Source organism: Coturnix japonica, chromosome Z (genome assembly GCF_054131305.1).
Source record: "Coturnix japonica strain WE chromosome Z, WE-NBRP24, whole genome shotgun sequence".
Taxonomy (NCBI): Eukaryota; Metazoa; Chordata; class Aves; order Galliformes; family Phasianidae; genus Coturnix; species Coturnix japonica.
Window position 1 is genome coordinate 61,849,691 of NC_140702.1, and position 19,495 is coordinate 61,869,185.

The 19,495-nt window shown below is 44.7% G+C and overlaps 1 protein-coding gene across 7 annotated transcripts in view; it reads right to left on the reverse strand.

Moving 5' to 3' along the window:
- Nucleotides 1–18,770, reverse strand: part of PDE8B (phosphodiesterase 8B) — a 70,216-nt gene extending 51,446 nt beyond the window's left edge. For 2 of the 7 annotated variants that reach the window (XM_085528758.1, XM_015848637.3), the window contains exon 1: nt 13,363–13,731. In XM_085528758.1, the coding sequence (XP_085384884.1) occupies nt 13,363–13,644 (282 nt within the window). In that variant the 5' untranslated portion in view covers nt 13,645–13,731. Of the gene's footprint in view, nt 1–13,362; nt 13,807–18,395 lie in introns of those variants that run through there. The other 5 variants (XM_085528757.1, XM_085528755.1, XM_085528756.1 and 2 more) reach the window with 5 other exon arrangements.
- Nucleotides 18,771–19,495: the final 725 nt, after the last annotated feature.

Sequence of the window (19,495 nt, forward strand, 5' to 3'; positions counted from 1 at the left end):
AAGCCTCAAGCTGTAGCAGCATAAAGCTGGTTAAAATGAATGTGTGTACCTCCATGATAACATGTCTTTGGACCTCACAGCTGCAGCATGAAATGATTTAAGTTAGTTAGCACTACCAGACAGATGGAAGTTTTTCATCTGGATATTCCCAGCCACCAGAAGTAAAGCCTTTGTAGATGCAGTAATTTGGGTGGACGTTTTCATGTAAGTATAAACAGAACCTGAGGTTAAATTCACTAAGTTTTGATCGACTTCACACTTGTTTCCAAAACCTTATCTCAGAAATATTTCTCTTTCTGAAGTGATATTTCCATACAAAATCTATTTTCCTTAAACAAGTCACTTGCCAAGCAAATTTCTGAGCAGAAAAGCAGCAGAAATTTGGAAGGAGTTAAGACAAGATGCATGGAAGATTATCATCCCTCTCGTATACTCAGTCCTGTAATGGTCAGTAATGAAAGTACTGTTTTAAGCCACATATCTGTGACATGATACTGTCCTGTCTGATGCTGGTCGTGGCATGCCACTGCCTCCTTTACTCATCAGCAAATGTTGTAGATCTACCAGGGAGAATCAGGAACAAAGTATCTGGAGATGCCACACTGCCCAGCCCAACTACTAGCTACAGCTATAACAGATAAGGGCTATGTAGGAGGTAAGTGATTTTGGACCATGACTTGGGCAGTCACAAAGTTAAGAAGAAGAGAAGATATCAAGGCCCACTCATTGATTTCCATTGAACTAGAAGTGAAATACGTTGACATTTTCAGAAAATCTGAATAGCCTTTTACCCATTGCCATATTCTTCTCTGCATAAGAGACCAAGTCTTCATCTCACTAATGCCAGTGGAGTCTTTCTGGAAGCAAGATTTGGATCCTAACATGTGTCGAATTTCAAATTTGGTACTCTGTGTACAAATTGCACTTTTCTGCACTGGGGAAGAAAAGTACAAAAAGGTAGAAAGTTTTTACTATTGCATTACTGAACACTGATTTGTAGTTTAATCTCTTTCTTCTCTTCTTCTTCTTCTCTCTCTCTCTCTGTCTCTTTTTTTTTTTTTTTTTTTTAAATAATATACCATTTTTGATACACAAATAATTCTAGAGTACTCCTTGGCAAGCACCTTAAAAAGACAATCACATTTGTTTTCTTAATTTTCTGGTGTTCAGCCAGAAAGTTAGCTCTGTTAACTGCTAAACGTTCTTAAAAATGGATGTCTGCAATCAAATTTATTCTGATCTCTCACCTAGGCTTTTGAAATACACAGAATCACAAATCACAGGGGCTGGAAGGAATCTCCAGAGATCCTCTGGAGGTAGACGTCCAGGTGGGTCTTGAATATCTCCAGAGAAAGAGAATCCACAACCTCCCTGCACAGCCTGTTCCAGTGCTCTGTCACTCTCACTGTGAAGAAGTTCCTTTGCATATTGGCATCAAACTTCCTATGCTCAAGTTCACGGCCATTTCCCCTTGTCCCCTTGTTGACTGCTCTACTTTATTCCTAAAAGTGCCTGATGTCAGTATCTTGTAAGGGTAGACTGTTCTTACTCAGCCTCAAGAATGACTGCCCCTGGAGGTGCTCAAGAAACATCTATATGTTGCACTTAGGGACATAGTTTAGTAGGAAATATTGGTGATGGGTGGGCGGTTGGACAGGATGATCTTGGAGATCTTTTCCAACCTTGGGGATTCTATGATTATATGATCCTATTTCCACTACTATACTTTCAAAACACTGATTGCACAACTGAAACACATTGCAACTGACAGAAAATTGCTTGCACTCTCCTCCATTTGTCCTAGCAGATCCTGCACAACTGTGCTACTTACATTCAAACATAAAACAAGGATATGTTGAAGATACTCTTCACTCACTCGATCCTTAGCAAGCTAAATTCCAAAACTGTATGTATATCATAAAGCACCAAGCTGTAAACACAACTGTATCTCAGGCTTGGACAGATCAACTACATCATATACTGATATCAGAGAATAAACATGAGCAAAGTAGTTAAGTACCATCCTGTCACAGGCAGATATCTGCACTCAGAGTACAGAGAACCAGTCTTCTCTGGTTTCCATGTAAGCTATAGAAATACAGAGCACCTCACAATTTTAAGCTATCTGCAGACTATTAGCAATTAAATGAAAAATAACAATAATGTGAACATGAAAGGATGGCCCTGAAGAACCTGCTTTCAGAACAGCAGATATTTCAAATCTTAGGCAAGGCCACAGATGTCTTTAAGTCCTAAGGGTAAATTAAAAAAAGAAAGAAAAAGAAAGAAAAAGGTCCTTGATCTAAAAATAGCCTCTTGTATAAATTTGGTGGAACCCATGAAAAAGATTATCTCCTTTGAAGATGATTCATTACTGAACTCTTTGAACTATATGGATAGTCCCTAAGCCACCGAAATGCCAGAGGGCCAAAAAAGATCTACATGTGTATCAGCTGTTCTAGTTAACACGTATCTGCAAAGAGACAACAAAGGAATCTTCCAAGCTGACAGAGTAGGAAAGAAACAAATTTAAGCCTGAAGGCTAAAACTGTTGGTTTCGGCTATTTTTAAGAGTTTATTGCTACCTGCTTTATTTATTTATTTGCCCCTTTAAAATCTGTAAGAATTTGCCTGGACAAACTGATAATTACTATGGCAAAATCCAGGAACACAGAGAAATACAGAACTCTGTTTCACATAAATTAATGAAGACCGAGAGAGCATCACACAGATGTAATCCACAGCTGGGATCTTATTAGAGGTCGTGCAATATCCTCTCACTTTACAGCTGTAACATTGGTCAGCTCCCTGTTTTTTTTTAATTTTTATTGCTGATGTTAAGATATTCCACCTCCTTAAGCATCTGGATTCACACCTCAGTACTTCAGTTAAACAACTAAGCTTGCTGCCTGCCTGACAGGAATCTGACAATTCCACAATCATAATGCATAGAATCTAATTTACAATTATGATATTCTAAGTATGCCTTAAAATTGGCACATATCTTGCTTGCCCCCAGCTTGTGACCTTACCAATATTTATCAAGCAGTTAGAAAAGAATATCTTTCTGGAATGAGAACACTTCCACTGATGGTGCAGTAAACAAGTTCTGTCGCTCACTACCAAGCTCACCTGAAGGGCCAGCATAGTAAAATGTAGTTCTGTCACTAATATGAGCAGAATTTGTCAGAGAAAATACTGAACCAGATAAAGTGACATTAATACAAAGTCTCTTTTAAAAGAAAAGCTGATGCTAAGATCAGATTCATTCCTGCAGAGCTGAAAGGTTGTGCTAACCCTTCACGCTAGAACATGGGAGTCATTTCACAAAGTTGTACCAGAAGTACTTGTATGTTTACAGGTTTCATCCTTATGCCTGAGTTGTTTATTTTCTTTCCTTTCTTTTCACCTTTTTGTCAAGCTCTCTTTAGGTCAACAAGACCTCACAGTAAGCTGCTTTTCCTGTTTAAGTGATTGAGCTACCAGCACTTTTCCCTCAGGCATCGTGACACTACAGTAAAGCAGGATGGTTTGCTTGGAGCAGTACTCGAGTGAAAGAATACTTTGAAAAAGACTTTCCAGAATGTACATCTTCCAAACAGACTGATCAGAAACCTCCAACTTGTGCGGATAAATATTAGATACTTTTGTCTTGTTCTCAAATACAAGATGACGTGGATTTAGTAGCCTGTATCATTGTGGAGGAGGAAAAACAAAGACACAGAAAAAGCACAGACTATTCAGGCAACTTCAGGCAACAGTGAACTCATCTATGTATTCCCTGTTGCAGTGAAACAGATGTGTAATTGAGTGGCTTTAGAAATATCTTAAGAATACCACAAGGAAACTTCAGAAGCAGCATTTTCAAGAAGACCATCATAAAACAAACTTCTCAGCAATGAGTTGCAAACTGCATTCCTGTAGCTTAGATATAAGATTTGTATGAGAATATATAAATTCACACATCTTCAGGACTTCCAGGTGTCAGCAGGAGTCAGTTACATCAGGAAAAATCTTTTCCCCAAAACATTTTCCTTCCCATGTGCTTCTTCAGCCTCACTACCTCTGGCTTAGATCTAAATGCAGGCCTTTTCTACCCTGTATGAGATGGTCCTTCCACAAATTCCTGAACCTAGGCTGTATATAAACTGATTTTCTTTTTAACATAGAATGGACTGGAACAGAATGAAACAGCTGGAAGTGGCCTTCAAAGATATAAAGTCCAACTGCCTGAACACTTCAGGTCTAATGAAAAGTTAAAGTGTTTATTGATGGCATTGTCCAAATGCCTCTTGAACACTAACATCCATGTGGCACAACCACCTCACTAGGAAATGTTTCATGTCTTCCAATACAGTTACCAGCTTTATTGCCTTCTCTAGATATTTTCAGGGACCTTAAGACCCTTCTTATACTGTGTAGCCCAGAACTGCACACAGTATTCAAGGTGATGTTGCACCAACATTGAACGCAGTGAGACCACTCTTCTGACCACGTGGTTGTGCTGTGATAATGTGCTCCAAGTCATGATTTGCCCCTTGGCTGCCAGGGCACACTGCTGGCTCAGGCTGAACTGCTGGCACCAGCAGCCCCAGATCCCCTCCTGCTAAGCTACTCTCCATTTGTCTCCCATTTGTGTACAGCATCACTCTGCCCCAGGTGCAGCATCCATCCTTTTTCTTTGTTGAGTTTCATGCTCATGATGATTATTCAATGCTCAACATCTCTAGATCTCTCTACAACGCTTCTCCTCCCTACAGGGAGGCAACAGCCCCTCCCAGTTCAGTGTCATTGCTGAGGGTGCACTGCACTCTGAAATGTGCAACAGGACAGGCCTTAGAATGGACACCAGACACAGCTGGTGACTGTCATCCAACCAGATGTAGCCCCAATCACTACAGCCCTTTGTGCTCTACCATTGAGACACTTCATCACCCAAGGCAGCATGAACTTCTTTATCTCACAGTGGGACAGTCTGTCCAGAAGGACGCTGTGAGAGACGAATCAAAGGCCTTACTAAAATACAGACAGAATACACCTGCTGCCTCCTTTCATCCACTGTGTGTGAGGGCTCATTGCAGAAGGAGATCAGATTACTAAGGTAGGGTTTTCCCTTCACTAACCCATTATGGCTATGCCTGATAGTAGTTTTGTTCTTTAAATGGCTTTCAGCATCTTCCAAGACTAACTTCATAACGTTTCCAGGGACAGAAGTTGAACTGATAGGTCTGTAATTTTCTGGGTCTTCTCTCACACCCTTTTTGAAGCTGAGTGTAAGACTTGCCACCTTCCAGCCAGCAGGGACCTCCCCAGACTCCCACAACTTTCAGTACACTGTTAAGAAGGGTTCAGCTATAACATCTGTTAATTCCTTCAGTACCCTGGGGCAAATCCCCTCAAGCTCTGCAGTATTCAGAACACCGAGCTATTCCAGCTCTTCCCTTACAATTTCCTCTGATCCTTCTGTGCCTCCAACCCAGCAGGTCTAGGGAGGTGATTCTGCCCCACTACTTTGCTCCTGTGAGATCCCACCTGGAGTACTGTGTCCAGTTCTGGAGACCCCAGCACAAGAAGGACATGAAGCTGTTGGAGTGGGCCCAGAGAAGGGCATTAAGATGATCAGAGGGCTGAAGCACCTCCCCTGTGAGGACAGGCTGAGAGTGCTGGGCTCTTCAGCCTGGAGAAGGCTCCACGGGAACCTTATAGTGGCCTACCAGTACCTGAAGAAAAGCTGCAGAGGGTCATTTCATAAGAGCATGTAGTGAGAGGATGAAGGGAAATGCTTTTGGTCTGGAAGAGGATAAATTCAGACTAGATATCAGGAAGGAATTATTTTCTGTGAGGGTGATGAAACTCAGGAATAGATTGCCTAGAGACACTGTGGATGCCCCCTCCCTAGAAGCATTCAAGACCAGGTTGGATGGGGTCTAGAGGAACCAACAACCTGGTCTAGAGGGAGGTGTCCCTGCTGGTAGCAAGGGGTTGGAACTAAGTGATCTTAAAGGTCCCTTCCAACCCAAACCATTCTGTGATTCTATGAACCCTACCCCAGAACAAAGACAGTGAAGCAGGTCCTTCATTCTCTCTAAAGGCAGTGCTAACTGGATGCTCTGGCTGTTCTGCTCAGTACTGTCTCTGAGCCCGCACCTCACCAAGTCCACAAGAACTTAGGAAATCAGACCTTCTGAGACTTTTTGTCATCATGGTTTTCCTCACTGTGTTCTGTGAGGTGAAGTAGCTTGAAGATAGGCTGCAAAAAGGTGCTGTGCATCCATTAACTCACTGGTTCCATGAGTCACAACACAGTTCAGCACATAAACAGAGACCTAACTATATCATGCATCTGAACAGTTTTATTCTGAGATAGAACATAACACTTTCTCCTGAAAGTCTGTGTTATTTTCCAAAGTAATTAAGCAACTGCTTAGGTAAGTCTTTGCGACACAAGGGAATAAGCAGGACAGAATTCTTTGCAAATGGTGGATTTCAGGGAAGCTGTCTCAGACATACAGAAGGAGAAATCCACTACTGTCAAAGCTTCAGGAGGCAAGGGACGCACTGTTTGAAACCAGAGGACTGAACGTGAGTGTCTGTTCTCCATAAGGTGGCCTAACTGCTATATTATCACCAACCCTGAGGAAAGCTTCTGACAGAGTTTCAAAAGAAATCTGCTTCACTTTGAAAATAAACAGGAAATTTTAAGTTCCATTTTTCTGCTCTTCTAAAAGAGACTCCTTGGTTTTCTGGCCCCATAGTGGCTTGGTGAGTCGTGGCCTTTAATCAGACGCAATGATTACTAGCCATAACTACAAGACAAGAATGATTGCTGACAACTTTCAGGTTCACAATGCCTTCCAGAAGACATCTACACCAGTAACATGGGAAACAAAAAGCCCTTTTGCTGCTCTTGTAGCAAAACTGTTGACCTCCAAGGAAAAGGAAAAAGGAGTGCTGGAAGCAGCTCCGAAGTTAACTTAATAGGCCTCATGCCCAAATCCACATTAAACTAAGCTTATTTTTTAATAGTACTAGACCATGTGCCACTGGTAAGTATACCACTACTTTGATTAAAATGTTTGTAAAATAAGAAGGAAATCAGACACGGCTCCTCCAAAAATAAACAAATATGTTGTAATTAAATCTAACAGGTTGCAGCTCCACATGCAAACTGGCAGAGAGCACAATTTGTCCTAGGCTTATAAACAGCTGTTCAATAGCTTGTTTTCCAATAGTTACAGTGCTGCAAAGCTCCTTTCTGCCCATTTCATCTCATTTCCCCACCTCACAGTGGACATTATTGACTCTGCCTATGCACAGTCCCTCAATTAACAGCCATTTCTTTGTATTCCTCATTTAAATATAATGTTGTAATATTTATGCACATGTTCACACCCTATGAACCCTCAGGAACCAGGAAGAAACCAGGATTCCACAGGGTTCTATGGAATCCCTGTGGGCCTACTTGGGATTTGGTAGGCTGCAGTCATAAGGGCCCACATCTCTGCAGCCTCTCTCCCATGCTATGAAACCACCTGATACTGGTGGATAATGTGCTTTTTCCTCACCCAGAAGCAAAGATGGCTCAAGGCCCAGAAGCCCACAGCACTGCGGTGTTTTGGGGAGAAGCAAGAGCTCCTACAGAATGAGCTCGCTGTACTTCATCACCTGTAAGAACTGCCACCAAATACCATCCCACAGAGCAGCGAGGCACAGCCAGCTGCTGCAGCCCTGCAGGACAGGTGCCTTGCTGGGCTAGAAATGCAGCTCCTAAACTGGGCCAGAGGGAGACAGCAACACACAAGATATCATTGTGTAGCACTCGCTGCTGCAAACTTATGCCCTCAACCACAACACAGTGCATTTCAAACACACATGCTGCATACCACAGTGCGCTCTATGTTTATACATCTGAAAAGGCAACAGATGATTTTCTGAAGCCACAACCTGGCTACTGTGATAAAATGTTTGCTCATTAAGACCGGGATGTGGTAGCATTGTGGTGGAGTGCTTGTTCATTAGGACCGGGATGTGATGGTGGAATATGGAGGCCACAAGGGTTGCAGAACACTCTAATTTTATGGGTAGATTGTGTACTCTGCATAGTTACAGGCAAAGCGCGCCCCGATGGATACAAAGTTTCACGGAAGGACCAACCAAGGAACGACACACCAAGTGGAACGATCACGACCGACCAATTAAAGGACAATACACTCGGGATGGACCTTACAAAAGAAGTTGCAAGGGGCGGGAAGGCGCGGCAGTTGGAGGAACGAGGATTCCCCTGTCGCCCAGCGCTGAATTGCCTTTTTGTTTTACCCGCTACAATTAATAAAAGTTTCTAATTGGAACATTATCGGCTCATTGCTTGTAAATTGATGACACTACCATTGACTTATTTTGAAGTCCAGAAAATTCTGGGCCTGGTTACCATGACAGCAATCCCCCAAAAGAGGCAAACTCTGCTACACCACAAAACACTTCACATGCTATCTCCTAGCAACCACACAGGTACAGAAAACCTTCGTCAAAGGAAATTTCAGAGAAGTTATACGTACATTAAAGAAACACCAACAAGCTTCACCTGTAATGTGCATCCTTCACTTTGGGCTTCACTAAATAAGCCTGAGACAGAGCTGAGCCTTTGGAAAAGGAGGAGAGATCAACAGGTAGCCAGGAGATACAAGCAGAGAATGGTCTACAAAAACAAAATACCCTGAAATCTGTCAGCACCGCAGGTGACATCAGAGGAAAATGAAGCCTGAAGTATGTCTCCTTTTTCACTCCTGGCTCCACGTTGCATCTGTCTCACCACTCCCTCTCACCAATTCTTATTCCCCTGAGTGTGCAGCTACTTGATCTGGGACCACTCACACTCATGGAACTAGAAAAGATACAGCAACCTGCCTGAAATAAACAGAGAAGCTGAAAAACCCTCAAGAGGATCAGACACAGTGGAGAGGCTGGTACCTAGACACCCATTACAGCAACAGGGCAAACTGATGATGGATGTCGAGAAGCCATCTGTAAGGAAGGGTTTACTTTAGCTGTTTGGCACTTTTGCCAAACAAAACCACTTTTTTTTGCCACTTTTTTTTTTCAGGTTAGAGTACCTGCAGAGCAGGTGTGAGGTTTGGTTGTACAGCCTAAAACTGCCAAGTTACTTCACTTTCTAAACCAGTCAGCATTGTTAGTATGATATAGCTTGCTAGGATATTCGTCTCCTCAAGGAGAGAAGAAGGGAAATGATGCACCCATTTTCTGTATGACACCCTAGCAATCATTAAGCACACAGAAACAGGAAGATATTATCAACTGCGGGGATTCAAGTTTACCTTCTACATCCCAAGAACATGCATTATTCTCAGGATGCATTGCATAGCGTCTCAGTTTGCATGACTTCTTTCACCTGTGTGGTCAGTTTGAAACCCTTCTCCTCTGCATTCAGCGCTGTCATAGCATATTAGAAATTGACAAATGATCCAAATCAGACTCCTCAAACAATCAGAGTCTTATTTTGCACATAGCAAATGGTGCAATGTAGGAAACAGGTGCCACCATTACTTGGTTACTTTGGGCTCTTAAAGACTTACGGGGGTGAAGTCATCTGGAGATGACTGTTGATTCCGTGTCCGAATGAATGAGTCAGATTGATCTCTTACAGTTTTACAGAACATTTCCTATACCAGCTAAGGAAAAAGGAAACAAAGGAACAAAAAACAGGCACGTTTTATATAAAATGATAAAAATGTCTATCACCTAAAATAGTTCTCAAAGTCCAGAATGTTGTGTGACTCATTGCCAAGTAAATCTAACCTGTCAGATTGTTCTTTTTCCTTTGCCAAGCAGCTTATTTTCTGACAACACCGTTCTCTCCATTCTTCAGTCTACACACTTCCACTGTCAGTGTGTAAGAGTACAACCACAGCACTTGTTAAGTGCTAAATGAAAATGATAATGAAAAGGTCAGATATGGAGTGGCAAATCTTGGCAAAAGTGACTTCAGCGTGCTCCTATAAGCAGTCTAGGCTTAGTCCAAGGAAAGCACTTCTCAATTAGCAACCTATTTTTTTTTATGGCAAGAGTTATTCCAGCCAGCACCTCTCACAGACCAGCTGAGCTAAATTGAAAATAGCCTGCACTGTCACATAGCTCCAACATACCATTGCTACTCAGATCACCCCTAATTTCCATTTCCCAGCTCTGCAGTCTCACAGTTACGCTCAAGAGAACCGTGATGTCTTAGATGTCAAATCAAGTTTTGAACTGATTGTCACACTAAGTCACAGAGCAGGACAGCTTCTCCTGGTGTTATCTAGAGCTTTGTTTTTCAAGCTTACTCTGTGCCAGACACATCCCACATACTACAGAATGTACTACCTGCCAGTAGTTACACAGTAGTACAGTTCAAACAAAACAAGAAGTGCAAGTACTACAGTACAGACTTTTTGCAGTCTTGAACATGATACTTCTTTAAAGAGAAGAAATGTACTCTAGATCAAGGCAGTTCATAGGGCTGCATTCCACCAGGGCCTGTGGACCTTGGGACAGCTCTGTCAGTACCTGTGTTTCTCAGTGCTCTCCATAGCACTTTGAAGTCCTCAGACTTGTAATTGACAGCTGCATCATTTCTGATAAGTATATCAGAAAAGCTACGTGTTTGATACATTGAGGAGGATCATCTCCTCAGTGTTTCCACATCAGAACTTAACGTAGAATCACAGAATCGCTCAGGTTGGAAAAGACCTTAAAGATCATCAAGTCCAACTACAACCTAACCATAGCACCCTAACTCTAACAACCCTCCGCTAAATCATGTCTCCGAGCGCCACATTCAAATGGCTCTTAAACGCATCCAGGGATGGTGACTCAAACACCTCCCGGGGGAGCCCATTCCAGTGCTTAACAACCCTTTCTGTAAAGCTGTTTTTCCTGATATCCAACCTAAACTTACCCTGGCGCAACTTGAGGCCATTTCCCCTCGTCTTATCACCTGTCACCAGTGAGAAGAGACCAACCCCACTCTTGCTGTAAGCACCTTTCCTATACTGGAAGAGAGCAACAAGGTCTCCTCTCATGAAACAGTATTAGAGATACTGGTCCCTTTCATTTCTTTCTGTTCCTGAGCTTTGATTCTGTTTTGATATGGAAATGCCTGAAAATTGTCATAAGCTATTTCCACTGCAACTGACTTCCATGGGAGGTGCATAAACACATTTTTTTCTTCCACAAAGAAGTTTTCCGTCATTTCAAGAAGAGGATAAAGTAATCAATCAATGAAAGTCTATGGAGTTGTTTGTTTGTTATGCTTTCCCATTTGTTGCTATGCTTTAGTGATAAGAGCTGTGAAGCTTGTTTGTTCTTGTAGTCCTCTGGCCAATGCTTAAGTACCACAGTGTGCAAGAAGCGTCCCTCTATGCATATACTTTTGCTCAGTATCTGTACTGGCCATAATAAAAATAAGCATTTGCATTCTTTGTCCACTGTGAAAATACTTAATTACCTTTTCAAATCACCAAAGAAATCCAAGAAGCCTCTTCTTCCTGCTGAACAGCTGGTATTGCTGCATTTCAAAACTGGTGATATTTAGGCAATGGATCAAGCAAATACTATTCACTATCATCTCACATTAGCCTTCAATTGAGCAAATTAAGTACATCATATCTTCATAAAAGTCAATGGAAGGTTTGAGATGTTGATAGTTTACAACCATGACACTGTTTGCATTGTTTGCAAGTAGGATTTGGTATTGCAGTCAACTCATCACAGAAGACTACATCTACTGTGTGCAGGAGCTTCATGTACATCATGATTACCAGTTGGCCATGGATAATACATAAATCATGGAATCATTAAGAATTAAACATGGGCAAGGGATGGCAGTTTTTCAGTTCAGAGAAAACCAACCAAGCTCTGTAGCAGCTGAAGCCTTCAGGTATTGCTAGACACATGATCTCTATAATAAAGAAAACTTTTTAAATGTTAGTACATTTTGTTATCTAATTGAAGAACTGTAGTTCCATGCTCTTTTACAGCCAGATACCAAATACTGCTTTGCCTTTGTGATAGTTCTGTAATATTTGGACCTCGTTTTTGTCATAAAAGAACATACTGTCCCAGAGGAAATAGTAGGAGGAGTGGTAACAGAAATGGGGAGCTCTGACTTGGTTTTAAAATAGTGCAGAATATTTTACAGATCTTAACTCATGTAAGATGGAAAGTTTTCCACTGCATCGTTGAAGAAGTTCTTAGTTGAACCGCACCATCTCCCTGAGCATGGGTCCCCGCACTTGTGCAAAACACTGAAGCCATGACATTTGGGTGCCAATTACGAAGCTCAGAGACATCTGAAATACATTCCCTTCTGACAACCAGAAAGCTGACGTACATTTGCCTACAAGAGCACATGGTGTAACAGCAAAAAATGTAAACAAAGTATAAACAACCCCTAAGAACAAAAAATGGTATTACCAATTTCAGAACCTCCTTCCAGATTTCAGCGTAAAGAACTATGCAATCATTTCTACTTTGTGCAATTATTTTTTATTCTGCATCTTGAAAAGCTGTAGTTTATCTCAAGAAGCATCCCACTCTGAGTGGAAAAAAAAATCAACAAATGTAATATTTTTACTTCATGGCATGAAGGGGGTTCAGTTGTTCTGGTCCTTTTTTCTGTGACCTAACCTATGTTTTCATCAGATGCTTTCTGATTTATATTTTTAATTACAGAGTACATTTTAAGCTTACCTAATCTCTTAATTTCTTAATTATAACCGAGTACTAGGATCTGCTTAATCCCAGAGAACGACTTTATGGCACGATACCTGGCTTTATTAATACGAGTGAGGAGGAGCACCCCGGGGTGCCGCTGGGATCACCACACCGCTTGTTTTGCGAGCAAGTTTTGGAGCGGGACGATGCTGCAAAACAGAACCCTACAGGGAACTCGCAGGGAGAGCAGTGCCCACCACGCAGGCAGCACGCGGTGCGTCAGTCAGCGCCCCATCCCGGGGCAGCCCCTTGGCCGTCCGCTGCCTCCGCCACGACGGCTCGAAGTGGAGCGGACAGACGGCCGCTGTCCGCCCGCTGCGAAAGCCCTGCGGCTGCCGGCCGTGCGGATAAGGACGGCAGAGCTCCTTAGGGAAGAGCTCAGCATCCAGGAGGCGCATCTCTGTCAACCCATGGTCCTCTCCCGGACGCCCGCTCCCCGCCACCCACTGCAACGCCGGGAGCAGCCCTTCCCATCCGACCGCGCAGCTCCCAGCCCCGGGGTTCTACAGGATGGGCAGGGAGCGGTGAGTCAGCGGGGACAGCAGCACCCCAGCGCCGGGACGGCACTCCCACCGCGCTCCGCTCCGCGCTCACCTTGAGGCTGGTGCTGCTGGTCTGGGTCTCCGCCTCGATGCCGCAGCAGCGCGGCGCCCTGGGCTCCCTGCGGCGGGGGCCGGAGCAGGGCGGCGGCTGCCGGCTCTGGTAGGCGAGGACGGCGGGGATGGAGTCGGCCGCGTCGCTCTTGACGAAGAGGCCGTGCAGGGTGGCGGCACCCTGCGAGATGGTGGTGGTCTGGTGGGGGGAATTGGACTCGTCCGAGTCCCGGCAGTAAATCACGCCGCTCTGCGAGACGTGGATGCTGGGCGCGCAGCCCATCCCTCCCCCGCCCCGCTCCGCTCAGTGCCGGCTCCGGCCCGCTCCCACCTGCCGCCCGCCGGGGCTGCGGGGCCGCCGCCCTGCGCCGCGCTGCCCGTGGCACCACCCCCCGCCGCCGCCCAGCCTGCAGCTCTGCCCCGGCCGCTCCGCTCGTACGGCGCCCACCTCTCCCGCAACGCCTCCCTGCCGTCGCCGCGCCCGCCCGGCGGAGCGACACCGCCGCTCCCTCCCCTCTGGGGCCGCCCCACCGCTGTCAGCGATCTCGGCCCCGTCCGGTCCCCTCGGCCCCGTTCTGTCAATTGCTTTGATTGCTAAAGCTCTCTCCAAAGTGCTCCTGCAGAAAGATCCGGCCGCGCTTACTTCTCTTAGCCATTGCAAGTGAGCGTCAGTTATTTTGTGGGACTGCAGGTGCGAGTTTGGAGCCACACAGCATCTACCACAGGTGTAGGAAGAAGGCCAGGACTGCTCAACAGCTATGAACGCTGCCTTTCAATCAGGGCTCAGAGCTGATCCTTCATCTTCAGCTTGTACATGCAGTAAGTACCAGCCCCTGCAGCCAGTCCTAGAGAGACCATCAGGCTGAGTCCAATAGGAACGTGCACACCTTCTTGGCTTTCAACAGTGAAGTGTCACAGACCTTGGTGAAAACCAACCACGGTTCTTAAGTCTTTGCTGCAATTTAGTTTAAACTCCTCTGTTTCCCATGGCACCTGTTAAATCCTTCAAGAACTGATACTGTCATCCAGTCTCTGCGCTGACTGCCTAACACCACCTTTACCCAACCATCCAGTTACCAAACAGTATGTCTGTATACATCTTTCCATTCCCTGGAGCATCACTTGATGTTTGGTCCCTCTTCCTCCCTCTGGTTTTAAATAAGCATTGTAAATACACTAGAAACATGAAGAATGATTGGTCTAAGTACTGTGATGACAAACAACATGCTCTGAGCATTTCATTTCACTTCCTGGTGCTCCAAAAGCAGTCTCGTGATGATCAGAGACCAGTTCACTCATTACCACAGGAGTGATGGCTTCACAGGCAAAATGCATCAGCATAAGGAGACTACTTGATGCCCTGCTAGTGCCAGTCCATTCCACGGGTCATTGTGTCAATATGGACATTCAGTCATTCATCAAGAACCAGTCTGAGATTACCAACCTATAGAACAAATTATGGCTTTACCATAGAGAGCCTGTCTGTTCTGGCCCTAGCAATCACATTTCTCTCAGTAGTCTTTTCCCCACTTGTTGCCTAAGTTCACAAAGTTATGGCTCACGTCCTGCACATACAGATGAACCCGTCCTGTAAAATCCATAGGCAGGATTGGTGGGCTGAGGCCAGTGTGCAACAAGACCAAATGCTGGGTCCTGAACTTTGGGCACAAAAACCCCACTCACTGCTACAGGTTTGTGGCAGAGGGGCTGGAAAGCTGCATGGAGGAAAAGGATCTGGGGGTTCTAGCAGAAGCTTCTGAATTTCTTGCTGTGGGCCACACCAAAGATTTAGAAAAAACTCTTACTGAGATGTTTCAATTTTGCTATTTATTCTAGACGGCACTGCAGGCACCTGCTTGTTCTCATGTGGACTTCCTGTGTTTGGGCACGATACCTGTCAGAGATTTAATGGCAGGAATAGAGTGTAAGTCACATCTCTGGAAAATTTTGACTAAATGCAACTGTTGAGTATCTCTCCCTGTTCTGTTCTACTGTTCGTTGGCTAATGGGGAAGAATCACCACAGAAGGAACGAAATTGCCTGTGCAGAGTGCTAGAATGCTTGAGAGGAGGGAAGGCTACAAGACAGAGAACTGCATGGACAGCCAAAAGGCTGCAGAAAGGAGAGTGGCTGCTTTGTCTGACAGCAGGAGGAACTTTGAGGAACAGAACATGGAAGTGATGACCAGTATGAGCAGAGAGTGAGGCAAAGTAAGTGGATGCAGAGGAATAGGATGACTGTCTGCAGCTAGAACAGGTGAAGAAATGGAGAGGCAAGGTAAAGATTCCCTTCTAATATCAGTGCTCTTGCTGTATCTTGCCTGTGAGAAGACAGCCATAGATTTATTGATCAGGGCAGAGAGGGAACACGTAATGCACATATATACATCCTTGAACCATGTCTTATAGCTTACTTATCCTGACTTATGTCCACTAACATGGAAGATTTTACTCTAAGTAGCATGTGCTAATTCAACCAGGGAACTACAGGAGGTACAGGTAAGGTAGTGATGCAGATTCTGCCCATAGAATTGTGTATTTCATATGGCCTCAGCATTCAGCCAGAGCCACTGGAAGATAGGCATATGCACCCACTTCTCCACTATTAAAGATCCTTCACTGGCTTTAATTGCAAATGTACAACAAATTTTACACTGTACAGGAAACCAGTTCCTTAAAGGACTAATTTCAGCACAGTGACTGAGTGTATGAGTGATTCTGGAAGACGTCAGCGGAACATCTGTGTAACCTTGTCTGTTTTTCCAGTAAAAAGCAAGAGATGCACACTCTCTGTGCTATTTACACCTGCAATTCCCCTCCTGCAAACTTTGCATCCCTTCCAAATCCAGTCACAGGCTTCACTCTCAACATTAAGCCCATGCTACAAGTAGATTGGTAAGCTTATGTTGGTGCTATTGGAAGCAACATCTGCAAATCTGAGTTCATTGCAGTAAGGACATACTATTTCGGAGGTCACATTTTACAGAAAATCTGGTACTTTACAGCCAGCTTTTGAAGACAGTTACCTCTGTTCTTGGTTCTTTTGCTGTGAAACCAGTTTAAGAAGGTACAAATAAGCTTGTATATCTAAAAAAAAATTTACTAGGCTCTGAGGAGGCTCAACAGTTTCTCAGCCCTTTCATACTGGTCCAATGGATTTCAAAACTACACTAAAAACTAACATGCGTGCCCAAATGAGAGCAAAGTAAATACCTAAATATTAATTTAAATTAGTCAGACTAGATGCTGTGTTTGTAACTCAAAATAGGTACGAGGGAAAAAATGATCACGGTAGCTAGAATGAAAGCCTTCTATGCATGCTTCTATTTTGTTGAAAAGAAAACAAAACAACAGCTGACCAAACCGAACCAAGAAAAAATGCAGCTCTGTAATAACAAATTATCAAATGCTTACCTCATGCTTTTACTCATCGACAACACAAGAAATGACGTTGCTTGGAAAAAAAGGAAGATGTTAAATACAAGAGTGAGGGTTATTCCTTCTGCCCGAGGAAGAGCAGAATGTATCTTTCGGCCCACAGCTATATGAGAATTCTCACACCAGTGTAAACAAGAGTAACCCACTGAAAGCAAATAGTTTCCTCTAGTTCAGCTAGAAAGCAAAATCAAGTCCTGTATTTCTTTTCTCTGCTCAAAACTCTTCTATTTCATAACTTCGAAATATAACGTTGTGGCTATTTATTTTGTAATTTATTATGTTTGTATGTGTTTGCATACTAAATTCTGTGTTTGTACACTAAATATCACACTACAATAAGATGCTTTCGGGCAGATACTGCTCAAACTGAATGGCTTTGCTGGGACGATCACATCGTGAAACTTTTGAGCAAATGTGGTCTTCTTTCACAGGCATATTTGACTGGCTTGAACAACAGCAGCTCTCTCAGTTTTCACCATAAGTACATAGAATACTTTGCCTTATGGGTATTTTGCAAGGGGGAAGACTGAGTCACAGAGAAGCCCAGTACCAAAACTGCTCAAGGAAGCAGTGTTGAAGAGGGACCCCAGAGCATTTGCCCTTCCACTAGCAGCCTGTGCTGGTCTAAGTACTGCTTGGCAGACTGCAGAAAGTCAGGGGCCCTCCGTTGCTCTTCACCTCCAGCTCTTCCTGCAGGAGTGAGGCAGGGCTGCACTTCCCACCTCCTGTGTCTGCAGCTGTTTCTCTCCCCTGGGGCAGGTAAACGTGCAGTCCTGAGCTTTTGCACATTGGTGCTGACGGGCAGAAGCCCAAGCCAGAGGCTGCCTCAGAGTACTCTGGGATGCAGATTCCCTCCAGGAGAGACACCTGCAGTTGTTTTCCCTAAAATGGCCTAGCATAGAACTGATCAGATCAGCACATTCTTGAGACACACAGATACCCTTTGGCTCTGAAGAGGAAAAGTAACATACAGAAACACAGACACATGCTTTGGTCAGTAGCAATGCCGTTATGTGTTAGTGTTAATCCCCTCAAGGAGCAGAACTCTGGGCAGGATGCTGGTCGGATGCCAGCAGTTTAAAGCAAAATTTGTAGGGCAACAACGATCACATCACATTTACAAAGCCTAAACGTCTCCTGCTCTCCATCAAGCTCTCTGGTTTGCTTCAGAGTAGGAGTGAACCACCTACTTCACAACACTCAGAGTCAAAAAGAGCAACTCACAGCACCAACAAAAAGTCCCCAAGCAACACTTCACCGGTCATTTCCTCTTCATCAGCTTGTTATTCACTTGCTACAACTTCAGTAACACAACTGTTCCCCATCGATTTATTGTTGCATGGGAATTATTTGCACAGCAAATACCGCTCGGGTGGTTAATGCATTTGGCTGAGCACAACTCCCGGCGAACTGAGCTGAGCTGGACGGGCCCGGGCTTCAGCCGCAGCAGGCAGACAGACCTCCACCTGGATCCGCTGCAGCCAGGCTCCGGTCCCGGCTGGCTCTGACCTCCCCGCTCCCCAAGCGCAGGAGACCCACCTGGCCTCTGCCCGCCGGCCCCAACCAGCCCTTCCCAACGGAGAGAGCCCCTTCTCACCTTCCTGCCAGGCTCGGCCGGCAGCCTCGATGCGTTCATCCTCCGAGGAACGGGCTGGATCCGGAGCGGGAGCAGCGCGGCCGTCCAACCTTCACAGGTGAGCGGGGCGGGACACACCGCCGGCACCACCCCGGGGCCGGGCCGCAGAGCCCCCGCCGCTCCCATGGGATGGAGGTGATGCCGGCTGCCCCGAGCCTCCAGACCGTGCCGTTCTGTTCGTTTCCTGACCCGAACGGGAACGTTTAGAATGGGGAAAGTAAAATGAATCAGGAGCTGGGTTTGCTTCAGTGTGCTAGTAGTTATGTAGCCTTTGGAAGAAGGCAAACCCTTACAGCCCCTCGAGAGAGTAAACCCAACCATGGAGTAGATCGCTTGTGTCCAGAGATATCTAAGGTCCTCAAGTAAAATCCTGCCCCTCAATCAAAGAGAAGGAGAACAAACAGCCTGGGGTTAAGAGAGGGTAGCGTTACCCTGACCTTGGGCAAATCACAAACATCAGAGATGTGACCCAAGATATGCTGTATTTTCACCTTTGTGATAACTCCAGTTTTTAACAAGTGCCATGCTGGTAGAATGCATTGCCTTGGGAATGATACCTTTGGGCTTGACTGGACTTAAGTCTCTCACATCGTTGCTCTCTCATTCAAGATTCAAAAGCAGTATGTTTCTGTTTTCCATTTTGGAGTATTGCTGATTCTTGGTACTTCATTACCATGGTTGATACTGTTGTTGCTCTATAGCGAAACCCAGTGCCTCAGTAAGTGAGCTGCACAAGATGCTCAGCAAACAAAACAAGAACCAAAACAAAACAATCCCTACACCAAAAGAGTCAAAGATTTGCATACAAGGCAGAGGAGAGCCCCTGAATGACACAAAAATAAAGCAGCAGTGAAGATGACTGGGAGCTGTGGAACAAACTGGTTAAATCACAGCAGCTGCTTATCCAAAGACCCACAGAACACAAGCCACATCACAAAATAAGTTAAAAGCACTACAACTGTACATAAAATCAGTCCTTCAGAGAAGCAGCAGAAACACTGTGGGTCAGCAAGTTGTGTCAGACTGAGGCTGGGGACAGTGCAGAGCTGCTCTACTTCCTC